The 18,741-nt window shown below is 44.0% G+C and overlaps 1 protein-coding gene across 1 annotated transcript in view; it reads left to right on the top strand.

Annotated features, from left to right (window-relative positions):
• The window catches only part of LOC115175998 (ER membrane protein complex subunit 2), a 60,752-nt gene extending 42,493 nt beyond the window's left edge, over positions 1-18,259 (top strand). Inside the window, exons 8-11 of the mRNA XM_029735709.1 lie at positions 386-467; positions 728-838; positions 3,824-3,928; positions 17,673-18,259. Of these exons, the coding sequence (XP_029591569.1) occupies positions 386-467; positions 728-838; positions 3,824-3,928; positions 17,673-17,753 (379 nt within the window). The 3' untranslated portion in view covers positions 17,754-18,259. The remainder of the gene's footprint in view (positions 1-385; positions 468-727; positions 839-3,823; positions 3,929-17,672) is intronic.
• The last annotated feature ends 482 nt before the right edge of the window (positions 18,260-18,741 follow it).

The following is an 18,741-nucleotide window of genomic DNA, read 5'->3' as shown; positions in this document are numbered from 1 at the left end:
GAAAAACACATCGCCAGACAGACAGATTGATCCTGTGTGTCTGGAGACCCCCGCTCCTCTCCTTTTCAATGTTCCACTTTCCAAAACTGAAGAGTTTCGCCAATATAGACATAATCACATAGGCCACCAGATCCCCTTAGTCTGCAAATAAACTTAGTTTGTTGGATGCATCTTCCTCGACTCAAACTTGCCAAAATGTACAGTAAACCAAGACAGCAGTAGAACTTCTCTGCCGGACAAATTTACACTCGGATTGGAATGGGTAGACTACGTCACAGATGAAATAGAGCACATTTCCCCCCTTACTATTTTAAAGCTGAAAGATTTAAATGTCCATCGCTAGTGGTCATCAATCTATCTATTCATTGTTCCCTTGTTTCCACAGCTATGGAAAAGCAGCTTTCTGTCTGGAGGAACTGATGATGACCAACCCTCACAATCACTTGTACTGTGAGCAGTACGCTGAGGTAGGTATGACTCTGCATGTCCATCATCAAGCGGCCTAACTATGGAATAATGTTTTCTCCCAGCCCTCTACGTGAATGCTCTCTCTCACATGGAGGAGCCGGCCGCTGCACTTATTAACGTCAGTGGGAATACACGCTCATGAATGTCAAAAATGTTTACACGGCTTGTCATGTCGTGCTTATTCAGATGCCATGTAGACATTACGTAAGCCCCCCGGTCGGCACGCCTCATACCCGTATTTTAATGCCTTGTCTCACAGGTGAAGTACACCCAAGGTGGGCTGGAAAACCTGGAGCTGTCCAGAAAGTATTTTGCCCAGGCTCTGAAGCTGAACAACAGAAACATGAGGGCCTTGTTCGGTCTGTATATGGTGAGTTCGAACATCTAACCGTCGCATGATAGAGGAGCGAGGGAGGGGGTGAAAGAGCAACAACTCATCCTTTTTCTCCTGTGGTTTGTCAAAATGTACAGGCCTGCTACTGCCTTTGTGTAGCGACCACAGAGCCCAGCTTTCAGATTGAGTCAGCATTGACCTGACCTGTGGGTAAACCCCCTCGGCTTGGAAAAGTCTGCCCCTTCAAGCTCTCTATTTTGGTAATATTACCCCTCTAAGCTTTGGTACGGGACTTTTTTCATGTTTATGACCAAAATGACTAAAATAAATAAATAGAGCAGTGGTAGTACGAAAAAAGGAAAGAGAGGGCGACTGCCTCCCTCCCGCGCTCTGTCAGTCCCGGCAGCTCCCAGCCCAGGTTAACGTTTTAATTTCATCTGCGCCAAATGCCCCCCTTTCATCTCCATATTTATTTAAACAGGAAGTTGTCCGTTAGCACCAATGCATCATATGTAAGTGAGTCCTGACATAAGAACACAAACGGAGAGTGCAGGAATAAGGGCGGGTGGATGGCCAGAGCAGAGAGGAGCAGCGACACAGGCCTTCCAGTGTTTTCTCTCTATTGCAACAGGGGTTCGAGCAGGTAAAACATCTCATACCCGGAAAGGGGCACAACCACTGGATCTGTTCATGGTCTTTGAAGGGATAGCTTCACTTTTATAGACTACCCTTTCATTTTTCTTAAAGTAGTCAATGGGGTTAAAATTAGCTAATGTTATTTAAACAAATTCAAACTGTAAATGACTGCCTCCACTACTTTCAGGGTAAATGGAGAAAGAGGTAAGTCTAAAAAGGTCTTCAAGGTGCTAGCTAGCCGCAGAACATGCTTAAAAAGCAGCATCAATTCAAGACCTTCAGATCCCTTAACCTCCAATGTTATTCCAGTTCACCTATGGGGTAATTCCGACCCGAGTTAAGCGCACGTAAATGGAACGTAATTATCTTTGTATGCACTTTTCTCTCGACACATTGGTAAGAGCTAGGTAGATGAGTAAGCCATTCGGATAAGGGGATTGGAAATATAAATGACAATTGTTTTAGATCTATTTCACCATGCCACTGTCAGTTATACCCACATTTAGAACTGTCACTAGTGTTCCTTTCCTTAGATTTTGCATTATTCCATTACAGAGTTAGTTTAGCTTTCTTTCCTCTGTCACATTTGTGTGGTTGTTCCTGAGGATCGCTAGAAATAGTGGATCATACTGGGCTAACTAACGTATTACAAGTTGCGCAATCATTTGGGACATGTAGCCTATTTGAATCATTATGGAATCATACGTAGCAGTTTAAACCTGGGGCCTGGCGCACGGTTTGCAACGACTGGACTGTTCTCATTACAGTTCCATGATTAGTGTGGATTATTAGGGTGGACTTAATGACTACTGTTCAACCCCTACTGTACACTTTTCTCACCTTGCGGTATTTTATGGATTGAACAATTTGAATATGTCCGCTTTCAGGATAAATCGAACCACTGTATTTTTGATTCACCAATATAGTTTGTGTGTGGTGTTCTTTAAAATTATTCATAAATACATTCCTAACCATAAATAATATACAAGATCAGAATATTTTTTTAATCTAGCAATTGGTGTTGGAAATGAGACAAATATGCATGTATTTAGGCCTACAAGGCTTACTTTAATTGATCCCTAATATCCTGAACCGTTCTCTCCATCTATTTTAGTGAGCCTGTCGAGACAATTCAGATTAAAGGTACACAAAATTAAAAGGGATGGCTTTAGATAAATGTACTGAGAACTCCACGAGAAAATCTGTTGGCCAGCAAGTGGGAGGGTTTTCAGTGGTTTGAATTGAATTTATTCAGCGCGCGCAAGGGAACCACGCCTGCAAAGCCCATTACGCACCTGCATAAGGTAAGTCTGAATACCAACTACTGAAGTGCGAAGGAAAGGCATACACAGTTACATAGAGGACTTTATGTTCCTCTGTCAAATCATCCACTGCCACTTGTATTTTGGCCTAATGCTGGTTTCAGGTTTAAATTTGATCATAAAAAAGTTAGTGTCCACAAGGTCCAGAGTTGAAATCCTTGACAAGTGCGAGTTAGTTCCTGACATGGGATTGTGCCAAGGCAATGACTTTCTGACCATTTCATCTGATTCTGGGCGACAGTGAAGCTTCGTGAACACCACCAAAGGGCAGCTCCTCACCGAAGAGCTATTTGATTGGTTCAGCTTAGTCGTTCAGAGCACCTGGTACAGCTGAGTCGTTGGTAGCCGTGACCACTGTGAGGTTAGTGTTAGCCAGTGCTGTGTCACCGCACTAGCGGCATCTTCTCACAGAGGACGACATCATTCTGGGGTAGTCTGTCAGAGCTGAAATAAGCCGGAGGTTATGAAGAAGAAATCCAGAAGCAAAAGTGTGTTAAAAAAAAAAAAAATGGGGGGGGGGGGGCGGCAAGGTTGATTGAGGTGTAGTTAAAGTTTCAGCATGTCCATGGGGACGCCTTTGGAGTGCTGCCCGTTCAAGCCTAGTGGGGTTTGCACTTCGGAGACGATGGCAGTAGCATGGGAAAGACATGGGTTTTGTGGTTCTGAGGGGAGCTGGGGGCGGGCAGAGAGCATGATTCACATCGCGCTTCGCTCGCCACAGCACCGCGGGTTCTGAAGACATACTGAAGACATGCCGGGCCCTGTCATCACCGACTATCTATGGTGTTGGAGAAATTAGGGCCCATTAGGTGACATTGCCCTTGGGGGCTGGGGAATTAAATAAAGCACTCACTTTTTCCTCTCCTGTTAACGTTTTTTTTTTCGTGTCGTCGGGCCAATTTTTTTCTCGTCCTGCCCACGGTGGAATTGGTTGCACATTCATCTCAATTATGCTTTTATTGCGATTTTTGATATGACGACACCTTTCTTTCCTCTCCTCTTTCCTCTCTCCCTTGCTTTCCACTCCCTTCTTCTTCCCCTCCCTTCTTCTTCCCCTGTGTAGTCGGCAAGCCACATTGCTGCCAGCCCCAAAGTGAACGCCACGGTGAAAAAGGCCAATGTGAAGTATGCTACTTGGGCCACCAATCAAATCAACCGAGCCTATCAGGTGAGTTACGCCAGGTGTCGTCTATTTTTAATAATGAAAGCTACACTATTTACATTTTAGTCATTTAGCTCTTATTCAGAGCGATTTACAGTAAAGTGCATACATGTTCCTACTTTTTTTCCGTACTGGTCCCCCGTGGTAATAGAACCCACAACCCTGGTGTTGCAAGCGCCATGCTGTACCGACTGAGCCACATGGGACCTTTCCCACTTGCCTTTTCAACTTAACTGTTCCTATACAACAAGGGTAGTCAGCCTTGGTTCTGTACTGCCACTGCTTTAGACCAGGTGTCATTAATCTAGCCAATCACTGTTGGTGAGGTTATTTGCAGAATTGGGTGTGGTGCCTAGGGCTGTTGCGGAGACCATATTCATCAAAACAATCATGCTTTTAAAACTCACTGTTAGGGGGAAAAAAAGTCACCTCTCTGTGATGATCAGTTTGAAGAAAGAAGTTTAACAACAGGTTGAAACTGAGTGTAAAACATGGTCGTTGTGGATGTTGTTTCAAAGCCAAACACAACGAAATGGACAGCGCTTTCTAAGGTGATGATTAATTCAAAGCGTTAAGAGGTCGCATGTAGGACACCCATACATATATTACAGCTTATGCATAAACATTTGCCTATGTATGAGCCCATGCCCGAAAAAGAAACAGGAATTAAAATAATGATTGTGCCATCGTGAATTTGATTTGGAATAGCCTAGTAATAGGGAATTGTTTTCTATTTTCATAATCAATTGGCTGGTACATTACCTTTTTAGCTACAGAATCTCACCACTGTATTTCCATGTCCTCCTCTCTCCTTCATTCCTTTCTCGAGCGAGCAGAGATGGGGAGCTGTCAACAGTTTAATTAAATGTTTTGTTGTGAAAACATGTTACTATCGATGTTCCCGAACAGATTTCACTTGGTTTCCCAAATGAACACTGAGTAACTGCAGGAACACAAGTTGGAGAGCCCATGGCATACAGGGTTTGGGCGGAGTATTACCTGTCACGCAGCGAGAGGCTGTATGTTCCTCAAACAATGGTTGATGCATGTTCTTAAATAAGTCCAGACATTTCTATATGCAATCCCGTGTGAAAGCAGAGTTTTGATGGGTTGCCACTAAAAAGAGGAGGATCCCAGCTGCTACTATATTTAGGCGCATTGCTCAGCTGCTCCACTATTAAACTGGAGTAGCCTTCCCGGCATGATTTAACTGCGGGAACGCGGCCTCCATTCGCTATCCAAGTGCATACGGATGACTTGTCTTTTTTCCCCCTTCCACTACCCATTTGATAATGGGCCATTCTAAGTCAAAACCAATTTGACATATTAGTGAAGATTTAATTGAGAATAGTCTGATGGGTGATATATGATCACTTGATGAGAGAACAGGGTGTGCGGCAAGGAATGGCAAAGTTTTTTAGCAATTAAAAAAAAATAGTCAATAGCCTGTAGTTTCATCATGCAGCCCATATATGTTTTGATTTCTAAGACATTCTAAGGTTTGAATCATTCACAACTAACTCTAAATATAGAGTATAGGACCTGTTTCAATTATCACTTTTACGCCCAACATAGCCACTTCATATGCGCACTGTCCTTTCTATTTTAGTTCAATTATATTATACTTACAATAAAATCATAACATCATACAGCCAGATAACATACAGTAGGCCGACTCATATTTGGTTCTTCTGAAATACATTTTCTTCATATCATAATGTTTCTTTAGACCTGCCAAAAATAAATAATGGATTTATTGTGTTGGGGTATATAAAATGGATTGATTTGACTTTTTGTAGAATGTAGATGTTCCAAAGGCCCGCATCAGCGGCTTGTATGCGTGGAGGCCTGGAGATGCCTAACATGTTTATGTTAATTAACAGTAATTTACCTTGAGACCGGCAGTCTTGACAATAACCAGCTGCCAAAATGTCATGACCACCACAGCCCTAGTGGTGCATGACTGTTTGGGACGAAATCCTGCAGTGGCACTTCAGGACCAGGTTTACCTACCCATGCTATGCAATAACTTAATCCCTTGCATTCTCTTGAGTTCTTACTGTATCCTCCCCCTGGTCTATGCGAACCACCCTACTTACCCTCTGAGGCCACGGCTGTACTGGGAATGGTTTTGACCAGCGGGGGGGGGGGTCCAGACGGTCCACCTCAATTCAGTGTCTTACTGTTCGGGTAGATTTCAGCTAATGTGTTGACTTAAGACCACAAGGCCCGCTCTGATTTTTTTATTTTTTTTACTGTGCCTTTATGTGTGCTGCTGGGCTATCAATCCCCCCCCCCCCCACACACACACAGTTAAATCATGTAAGATTTGAGTGGAACAAAGATGTCTAGTGGTGGGACGGGGAGGTATGACGGGTCTACCTTTCTGAGAAAAGGGTCGGGAAAGAGCGAGGGGGATACGTGGGGAAAGAGCGGAAAAAGTGAAACACAGCTCAGATGGCATGACTAAACCGGTTTAGGCTGTTGCCATGGCACCTTTGGCACAAATGTGTATTTAATATAACCCTCTGCTGCCATAAGGGGTGATATACATTGCTTATTTAGGCATTTACAGTTAAACATGCAATAAGCAGTTCCTTGCTCTGCATGTGCGGACTCTGTCGGGAGAGTGGGACCACGCTGAGCCACTAAAGCCCAAGTCTTTACACACTCAGCGCCGTCTTTCCCTCCTGGAGTGCTGGGAGGGATTCCACCACAGAGGCACGGAATGGCTCTGTTAGTTGTAGTAGGGCTGTTGGGTATCTAACAGGGATGCATGATATATCTGTGAACATATCGGATGTCTAGTTTAATGCCCGATGTACAAAACCGATGTCAAAGCTGATGTGCATACCTATATAACGAAGGTACATGACGTAATGATGCCATATTGTGGGTGATGTTGGCTTTCGCCGACTGGTCGAGCACCGGTACACACTACCAAGTAGGCGCTATTTTTCCGATGTTGCCCTACCGGAGTTAGACAGTAATAGCGTCACTGCTATTAGCTTCACAACATACATACTATGGAACGCCGTTTGGGTCTTTGCGTGTCAAAAAAAAATAGAGTAGCACTGTCAAAGCTGTACAAAAAAAGTCAGCAAACAAAACACCGGCCACGAACAATGTGTTTACAATACCGCGTTGGTAATAAATTATAATTTGTTCGACCACAACTTCTGGGGTAGCTAGCTTTAGCTTGGTACCTAGCTAGCACCAATACAACCAGCCTGAAAACAATGACCAGTAAAAACTGCAGTCATTTTCATTATTCTTAGCAATGATTTATGAATCCTTGTGAGTAAGTATTAGCTAGGTTGCCACTTGTTGATCGGCTATTGAAATTGAACTTAAGTTCATGAAAATAAATAGCTAGCCAGCTACTTAACTCTGTTGTCCAAAGCTAACGTTATAAGCAGCCAGCTAGCTTAATCTTGCTAGTGAGGCTCGACCAGACCGGGTTATGTGTTGTGAAGCTAGCAACAGGATTAGGCACAATAGTGGAATGTGCGGTTTGCCTTCAGTATAAAAGTATGTCATTGACAGTGATGCAAATGAATACAAATAGTAGAATTATGCTGTACTTTTATTTTGAAGGCTATCTGCAAAGTCCACTATTCTGGCTAGCTTCACAGAGATGGGTCCGACCACCATTAATCAAATAAGAACTGTCTTATTTTAACAAAAAATGTTCACCTTTATTTAACCAGGTAGGCAAGTTGAGAACAAGTTCTCATTTACAACTGCGACCTGGCTAAGATGAAGCAAAGCAGTTCGACACATATAACAACACAGAGTTACACATGGAGTAAAACAAACATACAGTCAATAATACAGTAGAAAAATAAGTCTATAGGCCATGGTGGCGAAGTAAATACAATATAGCAATTAAAACACTGGAATGGTAGATTTGACAGTAGATGAGTGTGCAAAGTAGAAATACTGGGGGTGCAAAATAAATAAATACAGTAGGGGAAGAGGGAGTTGTTTGGGCTATTTATAGATGGGCTATGTACAGGTGCAGTGATCTGTGAGCTGCTCTGACAGCTGGTGCTTAAAGCTAGTGAGGGAGATAAGTGTTTCCAGTTTTAGAGATTTTTGTAGTTCGTTCCAGTCATTGGCAGCAGAGAACTGGAAGGAGAGGCGGCCAAAGGAGGAATTGGCTTTGGGGGTGACAAGTGAGATTTACCTGCTAGAACGCGTGCTACGGGTGGGTGCAGCTATGGTGACCAGCGAGCAGAGATAAGGCGGTACTTTACCTAGCAGGGTCTTGTAGATGACCTGGAGCCAGTGGGTTTGGCGACGAGTATGAAGCGATTGCCAGCCAACGAGAGCATACAGGTCGCAGTGGATAGTATATGGGGCTTTGGTGACAAAACGGATGGCACTGTGATAGACTGCATCCAATTTGTTGAGTAGGGTGTTGGAGGCTATTTTGTAAATGACATCGCCAAAGACGAGGATCGGTAAGATGGTCAGTTTTATAAGGGTATGTTTGGCAGCATGAGTGAAGGATGCTTTGTTGCGAAATCGGAAGCCAATTCTAGATTTAACTTTGGATTGGAGATATTTTATGTGAGTCTGGAAGGAGAGTTTACAGTCTAACCAGACACCTAGGTATTTGTAGTTGTCGACATATTCTAAGTCAGAACTGTCCAGAGTAGTGATGCAAGAGCGACATCAATGATATATACAGAGAAGAGAGTCGGCCCAAGAATTGAACCCTGTGGCACCCCCATAGGGACTGCCAGAGGCCCGGACAACAGGCCCTCAGATTTGACACACTGGACTCTGTTGGAGAAGTAGTTGGTGAACCAGTCGAGGCAATTATTTGAGAAACCGAGGCAGTTGAGTCTGCCGATGAGGATGTGGTGATTGACAGAGTCGAAAGCCTTGGCCAGGTCAATGAATACGGCAGCACAGTACTGTTTCTTATCGATGGCGGTTAAGATATCGTTTAGGACCTTGAGCGTGGCTGAGGTGCACCCATGACCTGCTCTGAAACCAGATTGCATAGCGGCGAAGGTACGGTGGGATTCGAAATGGTCGGTGATCTGTTTGTTAACTTGGCTTTCGAATACCTTAGAAAGGCAGGGTAGGATAGATATAGGTCTGTAGCAGTTTGGGTCAAGAGTATCCCCCCCTTTGAAGAGGGGGATGACCGCAGCTGCTTTCCAATCTTTGGGAATCTCAGACGACACGAAAGAGAGGTTGAACAGGCTAGTAATAGGGGTTGCAACAATTTCGGCAGATCATTTTAGAAAGAAAGGGTCCAGATTGTCTAGCCCGGCTGATGTGTGGGGGTCCAGATTTTGCAGCTCTTTCAGAACATCAGCTGACTGGATTTGGGAGAAGGAGAAATGGGGAAGGCTTGGGCGAGTTGCTGTGGGGGGTGCAGTGCTGTTGACCGGGGTAGGGGTGGCCAGGTGGAAAGTGTGGCCAGCCGTAGTAAAATGCTTATTAAAATTCTCGATTATAGTAGATTTACCGGTAGTGACAGTTTCCTATCCTCAGTGCAGTGGGCAGCTGGGAGGAGGTGCTCTTATTCTCCATGGACTTTACAATGTCCCAGAACTTTTTTGAGTTTGTATTGCAGGAAGCTAATTTCTGCTTGAAAAAGCTAGCCTTGGCTTTTCTAACTGCCTGTGTATATTGGTTTCTAACTTCCCTAAAAAGTTGCATTTCACGGGGGCTGTTCGATGCTAATGCAGAACGCCACAGGATGTTTTTGTGTTGGTTAAGGGCAGTCAGGTCTGGAGAGAACCAAGGGCTATATCTGTCCCTGGTTCTACATTTCTTGAATGGGGCATGCTTATTTAAGATGGTGAGGAAGGCATTTTACAAAAATAACGAGGCATCCTCTACTGACGGGACGAGGTCGATATTCTTCCAGGATACCCGGGTTATTTTAGATGACACTTAGCTATACAGTGGGGGGAAAAAGTATTTGATCCCCTGCTGATTTTGTACATTTGCCCACTTACAAAGAAATGATCAATCTATAATTTTAATGGTAGGTTTATTTGAACAGTGAGAGACAGAATAACAACAAAAAATCCAGAAAAACGCATGTCAAAAATGTTATAAAATGATTTGCATTTTAATGAGGGAAATAAGTATTTGACCCCTCTGCAAAACATGACTTAGTACTTGGTGGCAAAACCCTTGTTGGCAATCACAGAGGTCAGACGTTTCTTGTAGTTGGCCACCAGGTTTGCACACATCTCAGGAGGGATTTTGTCCCACTCCTCTTTGCAGATCTTCTCCAAGTCATTAAGGTTTCGAGGCTGACATTTGGCAACTCGAACCTTCAGCTCCCTCCACAGATTTTCTATGGGATTAAGGTCTGGAGACTGGCTAGGCCACTCCAGGACCTTAATGTGCTTCTTCTTGAGCCACTCCTTTGTTGCCTTGGCCGTGTGTTTTGGGTCATTGTCATGCTGGAATACCCATCCACGACCTATTTTCAATGCTCTGGCTGAGGGAAGGAGGTTCTCACCCAAGATCTGACGGTACATGGCCCCGTCCATCGTCCCTTTGATGCGGTGAAGTTGTCCTGTCCCCTTAGCAGAAAAACACCCTCAAAGCATAATGTTTCCACCTACATGTTTGACAGTGGAGATGGTGTTCTTGGGGTCATAGGCAGCATTCCTCCTCCTCCAAACACAGCGAGTTGAATTGATGCCAAAGAGCTCCATTTTGGTCTCATCTGACCACAACACTTTCACCAGTTGTCCTCTGAGTCATTCAGATGTTCATTGGCAAACTTCAGACGGGCATGTAAATGTATTCTTTAGCAGGGGGACCTTGCGGGCGCTGCAGGATTTCAGTCCTTCACGGCGTAGTGTGTTACCAATTGTTTTCTTGGTGACTATGGTCCTAACTGCCTTGATCATTGACAAGCTCCTTCCATGTAGTTCTGGGCTGATTCCTCACCGTTCTCATGATCATTGCAACTCCACGAGGTGAGATCTTGCATGGAGCCCCAGGCCGAGAGATATTGACAGTTCTTTTGTGTTTCTTCCATTTGCGAATAATCGCACCAAATGTTGTCACCTTCTCACCAAGCTGCTTGGCGATGGTCTTGTTGCCCATTCTAGCCTTGTGTAGGTCTACAATCTTGTCCCTGACATCCTTGGAGAGCTCTTTGGTCTTGGCCATGGTGGAGAGTTTGGAATCTGATTGATTGATTGCTTCTGTGGACAGGTGTCTTTTTTACAGGTAACAAGCTGTGGTTAGGAGCACTCCCTTTGAGTGTGCTCCTAATCTCAGCTCGTTACCTGTATAAAATACACCTGGGAGCCAGAAATCTTTCTGATTGAGAGTTGGTCAAATACTTATTGATTTGCATTTTAATGAGGGAAATAACATTTTTGACATGTGTTTTTCTGGATATTTTTGTTGTTATTCTGTCTCTCACTGTTCAAATAAACCTACCATTAAAATTATAGACTGATCCTTTCTTTGTCAGTGGGCAAACGTACAAAATCAGCAGGGGATCAAATACTTTTTTCCCCCCACTGTATGATTACCTAGCTACTGAAACAGATTGTGGTTTTGCTATGTTTTGGGGGAAGATCATTGTCTGCATCCATGATCTAGCTAGCTTTTTTTTATGACCAGCATTGTAGGTGTAATCAATGTGTAATAACTATGTAAAAAAAATGTATGAACTCGTTAAATTATCTGACTTATTCAGGTCCTGATTGGTCAACAAGCTTATTTGACACGTCAAATAGTGTTTGATAGTATATTTTTTGACACGCAAAGACCCAAACGACTTTCCATAGAAATCCTGGTTGAGAATGAAAAGGCTGAACAAATGAACAACGAAACAGCACAGCTAGTAAGTGAAGAAATAGGTTTTGATTATGTTTTACAGGTAATGGGAACATATGTAAATGCCAACAAAATAACTTTTTGGTCAGTGTGTGTTTTAATCTTTATTTAACTTGGCAAATCAGTTAAGAACAAATTCTTATTTACAATGATTGTGCACCGCCCTTTGGAACCCCCGATCACGGCCGGATAGTGACTGTAGTGACGCCTCTTGCACTGAGATGCAGTGCTTTAGACCGCTGCGTCCATGTGTGTATGTTAACTATTTAACTGTACTAGAATGCTTAAAAGGCCACTATAATTTTAAATATCGGGTATCGGTATCGTTTTTCTTTTGGCAAGGAAAATAGTGGATATCGTCATCGGTGCATCACTAGTATCTAACACTTTGGGTGTTGATTAATCAAGAACACTTAACTGTGTTGGTTTTTTACACTAAGTGTTGTCAATCAATCAGTCAGGCACACTTTACAATGTTAAGCTCAACATCGTGGGTGTGGAAAATGTATTAACATTTAAAGTATTTTTATTTGTTTTTTGAGTAAATGCACAAGGGAAAATACCATGTGTGTGTTTGGTCTCCACTCTCAGACAGAGCCAGAGCCACACCCTTATCAGCCAGGGAACAGGAAGAGGCTCCCGGTGGGCCCGGCTAGCAACCTGTCGGGCTGTGTTTGTTTTAAGTTGGCTGGTAATGGCAGGGGCAGCAGAGTAGCGGGACCCCACCCTGTGTGTGAGAGGAAAAATGACAAGGCGCAAGGTTGACTTGACTCTTAACTCTAACTCTAAGGGGTTTTTTCTCCTCCTTTTTAAATGGGCACTGGGCTATTTGAAAGGGAGCCGCTGTGGAACATTGTGGGCCTCCGCAGGGCTGGCCTGGCTGCTTGTGCTGACTGATTGATGGGGGCTTTAAAGGGCTACTCGTGTCAACCCTCCCGCTTTTATGACCCGCTGTCCCTGGTGATTGTCATACCTCAGTGTGAGGAAAGGCGGCAGGTGAGTAGTGTTGTGGGAGCAAACGTCACAATGGGGTCAAAGCGACTGGGGCAAGGCCATTAAACATTTTAAAACTGAAAGAAAGGGTCCGGCTTTGACATGTAAAGGACCCAGAGGAGAGAAGTCCTGATAGCGTCATATTGACTCAAAACAAATTAACATTTTTAATTACTCTGTCGTTGTTAGAATCTTAATATCACAAACAGAATTTGTGTTTTAAGAGGACATGTCATTTTTTCCCAGCCTGCCCGTCATTCACCGCCAGTCATTCACTGGCAGTCAGAGTGAACAGCTAATGGCCCATCGAAACTATACTGAACAAACATTTAAACGCAACGTAAAATGTTGGTTTCATAAGCTGAAATAAAAGATCCCAGAAAGCTTATTTCTCTCAAATGTTGTGCACAAGTTTATTTTACATCCCTGTTAATGAGCATTTCTCCTTTGCCAAGATAATCCATCCACCTGACAGATGTTGCATATCAAGAAGCTGATTAAACAGCACGATCATTACACAGATGTACCTTGTGCTGGGGCGAATGAAAGGCCACTCTAAAATGGGCAGGTTTGTCACACAACAATGCCACAGACGTCGGAAGTTTTGAGGGAGTGTGCAATTGTCATGCTGACTGTAGGAATGTCCACCAAAGCTGTTGCCAGAGAATTTAATGTTAATTTCTCTACCATAAGCCGCCTCCAACATCGTTTAAGAGAATTAGGCAGTCCGTCCAACCGGCCTCAAAACCGCAGAACACGTGTAACCTTGCCAGCCCAGGACCTCCACATCTGGCTTCTTTACCTGCAGGATCGTTTGAGACCAGCCCCCCAGACAGCTGATGAAACTGAGGAGTATTTCTGTCTGTAATAAAGCCCTTTTGTTCAGAAAAACAAATTCTGATTGGCTTAACCTGGGTCCCCGGGGGGGGGGGGGCTTGCTCCCAAGTGGGTTGGTCATGTGAAATCCATAGATCAGGGCCTAATGAATTTATTTCAATTGCCTGATTTCCTTATAGGAACTGTAACTCAGTAAAATCATTGTAATTGTTGCATGTTGCGTCTATTTTTGTTCAGTATATATCCTAACTAATTTCACATACAATAGTTACCCTAAAGACAATATTACATTGATAATAGTCTGATGTGTGACAATAGTATCAATTGTTAATTGTATATGAAGAATCTGATGAACAGCGCAGCTTGGAATTGACACAGAGGCAGGGAAATGAAAGTGAGTGCCAAAAAATGACGTATCAAATTCTCATACAGAGTCACTGTCAGGTAAGATGTTTGATGTCTATATAGTATCAGAAAGAGCAGATTATGCCGTTTTCAAATCACCTATCCTTGCCAAACAACAACAAATGTCCCCTTGAGTCGACGTGAACTTCAATTAAGGCAGCCCTTTGCCCTCTGCTCATGATGGTAGTATGGCAGGCCATTTTGGGGTCAACAAGACGTGTGACCGTATTTTGTTTAACAACTTCTGGTCTGAAACAGGATGTTTTGTCTTACTGTAAATCCTGTCGCGTTTTCCAGCGGACGGGTAAACCGAACCAAGCTGTACCGGTTGCATCTTTGCAACCTATTCTTGCTTTTGACTAACCTTTCAGCAGGGTTCTGGTGGTCTTTTGCCCCAAGCAAAGAGTGGTAACCAGTTTCTCTTAACCAACAATGCAGTTCAAGAAATAGATGGTTAAGGGCTTGTAAGTAAGCATTTCACTGTTGTATTCGGCGCATGTGACAAATCCATTTTGATTTGATCATGTGTGCTGCCACTCTTTTCCATTCCACTAAAGAAAATCAAGAGAGGAAAGTTGGTATGTATATTACAGGAGTTTCCCTTTGAAACGTCCGTGGTAAGGACAACTTGGTTGCTGATTTGTCTTTCAAGAATGGGCAGTCAATACGTTTTGTATTTAGCCCGTGTGTAGCCCTGGCTCACAAATGATTTTGACTGCACATTTTTCCGTTTTGGAGACCAGTTTTGTTTTGGTTGCGCTCGTTCGAAGGGGATGAGAGTTATAGAAGCATATGTGAGTTTTTCGAAAACTTATGTGTGTTTGGCAAATTTAGAAAAAAAATTGAGGTGGCTGTTTTGTCTTGTATTTAATTGTTGACAGCCAGTAGACGCCATGTTTATATTGGAAAAGGCGACTCATTTTTAGTAGTGATGGGTTTATGTTGGTTATGTTGTGCAATGGAAGTTGTTTTCTGTTGGTGGTGAGCAACTATAGGATATATTTGTAGTCTGAAGGGGGAAGGTGTTACAGGTTTTGGTTTTTCCATTTATGTTATGAGGTTGAGCTTTAGCACGTATAGCTCGTTCGCACGCAGGGCGCATCGATTGCCGTCACCTCGTTAGTCATTATGTGTTACACCTGTGCTGGTTGCCATCTCGTTAGTTGGAAGGTGTTTCACATGTGCTGGCCCAGTGCTCCAGTTGTCTTGATAGATGCGGACGTTTAACACCTTTAGTTGGCTCTCCCCTATTTTGATTTTGACGCAAACAATCCTCTACCTGAATTCCCAGATTTTCGTTTTGCGCCACCTTTTTGGTTTGCTTCCTGTCTTTAAGTTTGGTGTGGGTTATTATTTTGTTTGCCTCTTAGTGGGCAAATTTAGTGGGGAGCTCATGGTGGGTGTCTTTTAGGTCCCAGTTGTTGTTGCTATGCAACTTTCAGTGGACACCCCAATGAGTGTTTTTAGAACCCCTCCTAAAACTCCACCTGTTTCGTTTTAGTTGTTGTCAGTGACTCTTTGTTAGTTCCCCCTTCTGTTTGAGTGACATTTTTTTGGGAACGTAACAAATAGAGTCTCAGGATATTAACCAAGATATGGTCACTATGCCAGGGTTCTCCCCAAACAAGAGGGGCACTGCGCCACCTGTTTGGGTTGGCTGCGCCATTATGTAAAGAATTTTAAGAAAATGTAACCGATATTTAGTAATGATGGAGTAACTGTCTTTGATCGGCAATGAATGACATTATTGTGAATTGCGGAACAGGCCACTCGTTAATTCCGAGTGTTATCATTTTCCTCAGTTAATTCAGCCTGCTTCTAAAATGTGCTACCTCGACACAGAGCGCACTCTGGACGCACAGGGTGCATCTGGAGAATGTCTTTGTTGAATCATAGGTCTCGTATGGGCAGCAAGTACGAAACCGCACGCATTCTTTTATAGCCTATACTGTAGGGGTTTCCTGTAGGGTTTATTACCTGCATTTAGATGTGGTATCTTGGCCATATATCACCCCCCCCCCCCCCCCCCAGGTGCCTTATTGCTGTTTATAAACTGGTTACCAACATAATTAGAGCAGTAAAAATACATGTTTTGTCATACCCATGGTATACGGTCTGATATACCACTGCTTTCAGCCAATCAGCATTCAGGGCTCGAACCACCCAGTTTATAGTGTGGTTTTCATAATGATTTCATTGATAAAAGGCCAAAGATGTCCTCCGATGTGTTGCTCTGACTTGTCTGTGTGCTCTCCACCCAGCAGCATATGTGGCCTTACACTCACACACAAGACACACACACACACACACCAACCCTGCTCTCAAGTCTTAGGAAGCTTACCTCGACGCTGCTGTCCCTGTGCCCAAGTAGCAGTTATTATAATGAGAACAGAGGCGTAGTCTACCGCACAACTCACTAATGCCAAGTGCCTGTGGGTGTTGTTGCAGGGGACACATGTCCTAGCCTAGCGTGGCTAAATTAGGTTCTGTTAGTCTCTGTAGTTTGGGGACAGGGCTGAGAGGAGAGGACCCCCTCCTGAGTTCCGATAATAGCAGGGCTGATTGTGGTTTAATTGGGAGATTGAGGGGCTGTGTGTGTGAGTCACAGAGGAAGTCCAGTCTGGCCCGTGTACGTACACACACACACACACACACAGAGGGAGGCAGAGATTAGTAGCAGTGCTTTATGGGTTTGTTTGGGGCTGTCCAGGCGAGGGGCCGTGAGACAATGAGTCATCAAGACGTCCCGGCTCTCCCTCTCTCTCACCTCTCCCCCTCCTCACACACAGACACACAGCTTTTTTGCAACAGGCCAGGAACATCCTTGACTCCAGGTGGTGCTTCTCTTCTCTTGGCCCTGTTAGTCACTCTGGAATTGCACATGGCCAATCTGTATTCATCATGGTGCTTCATGTGTTTCTGTCAAGTTAGCATTCTAGGTTTGTCAGGCTGCTGGTGTGACATTCCAACGTTGCCCCATTATGCTGTGGAGTTATATACACTGAGTATACAAAACATTAAGAACATCTGCTCTTTCCATGACTGACTGACCAGGTGAATCCAGGTGAAGGCTATGATCCCTTATTGATGTCACCTGTTAAATCGACTTCAATCCATGTAGATGATAGGGAGGAGACAAGTTAAAGAATGTTTTTTTTAAGCCTTGAGATAATTGAGACATGGATTGTGTTGTGTGTCATTCAGAGGATAAATGTGCAAGACAAGATTTAAGTGCCTATGAACGGGGTATGGTAGTAGGTGCCAGGCTCACCGGTCTGTGTCAAGAACTGCTACGCTGCTGGGTTTTCCGTGTGTATCAAGAAGGGTCCACTACCCAAAGGACATCCAGCCAACTTGACACAACTGTGGTAAGCATTGGAGTCAACATGGGCCAGCATCCCTGTGGAACGCTTTCAACACCTTGTGAGTCCATGCCTGGACGAGTTGAGGCTGTTCTGAGGGCAACTCAATATTAGGAAGGTGTTCCTAATGTTTGGTATACTCTGTTTAGTTTTGACCTGATGTGGTGTAGCGTGATATGGGGCTATGAGGTTATCGTGACACTCTGTGTGCGCTAGTCTTTTAGCTTGGCTGGCTCTCCCTCAGCCAGCCCTGTGCTTTGGTCTCTTTTAAAGATGTGATGAGCTGATGTTTTTTTCTCTTCTCTGTCATGCAGCTGGCCGGTCGCGGGACAAAGGAGAACAAATGCTCCGTGAAGGCCGTGGAGGAGATGCTGGAGTCCATCACCATGTCCTAGGCCCCACCCCCAACTCTTACACCACCCCCCCTTATACATCGCTCAACAAGACAACTCTGTTGGCTCAATGCTGTGCACCCTCCACTCCCCCCTCCAGACTTGACCACCACCTCCCCTCCCCCTGTTTTTACATGATTTAGAGCAGGATTGTGTCTGAAATGACACCCTACGCCCTACATAGTGCCCTTTATAGTGTAGTACTTTTAACCCAAGCCCTATCTGAGCAAATATAGTGCACTATATGAGATATAGGGTGACATTTGAGATGTAGGACAGGTAGAGGATGCTCCTGCATTGAGATCAGGGACTGAGATGTGAGTAGAGAAGAGGCTATAGTAAATGCTAATGTAAAGAGAGGGCTTAGACAGGTCCGTCTGTATGCAGCTTGGCCCTCCGACATTTCCTTGTCTGTAAATGAAATAAAATCAAATGTTTTTATCATAACTATAGTTTTTTTTCTCTGTCAGCCCATCCAGATGTCTTAATAAAGGTTTCAATTGTTTGCAGTCTGGAGCAAATTTTCTCATTTCAGTGGGTTGGGTTTTTCCTGGGTTCTATTAGGTTTTGTGTATAGGACCAATCTTATCAGTACATTGGCTCAACTGCTAATGATAACGGCAGATTCATTACTTTTATGATGATAATAATGATAAAATCCTCTCTGTAAGCTTTCTCTGAACTTATGGTGATTGAGCCCCAGCCACTCTACCCCACCAGTAGCAACAGCAGAGCAATCAGCAACACTAGAGCAGTCTGCTTAAACCATTTTCCAGTGAGCGGGAGATTAAACGAGCAGCAGCGAGGTTAAAGGCCTTTGCTTCTCACACTGGATCCAGCTGTGAATCCCGCCCTTCAATTACCCAGACACCATAAGGGCTCTGTAACGCTTGGTGGCGTGGGAGAACACCTCTGTCATTTCAGTTTAGGGAGACCCAGAGCACACGGACTGGCTGCCAGTAATTAAAAAACGCAGACAAATCAAATTCAT

This window comes from Salmo trutta, chromosome 3, assembly GCF_901001165.1.
Source record: "Salmo trutta chromosome 3, fSalTru1.1, whole genome shotgun sequence".
NCBI classification, from domain to species: Eukaryota; Metazoa; Chordata; class Actinopteri; order Salmoniformes; family Salmonidae; genus Salmo; species Salmo trutta.
The sequence above is the reverse complement of the archived record's forward strand: the minus strand, read 5'-3'. Positions and strand labels throughout refer to the sequence as shown.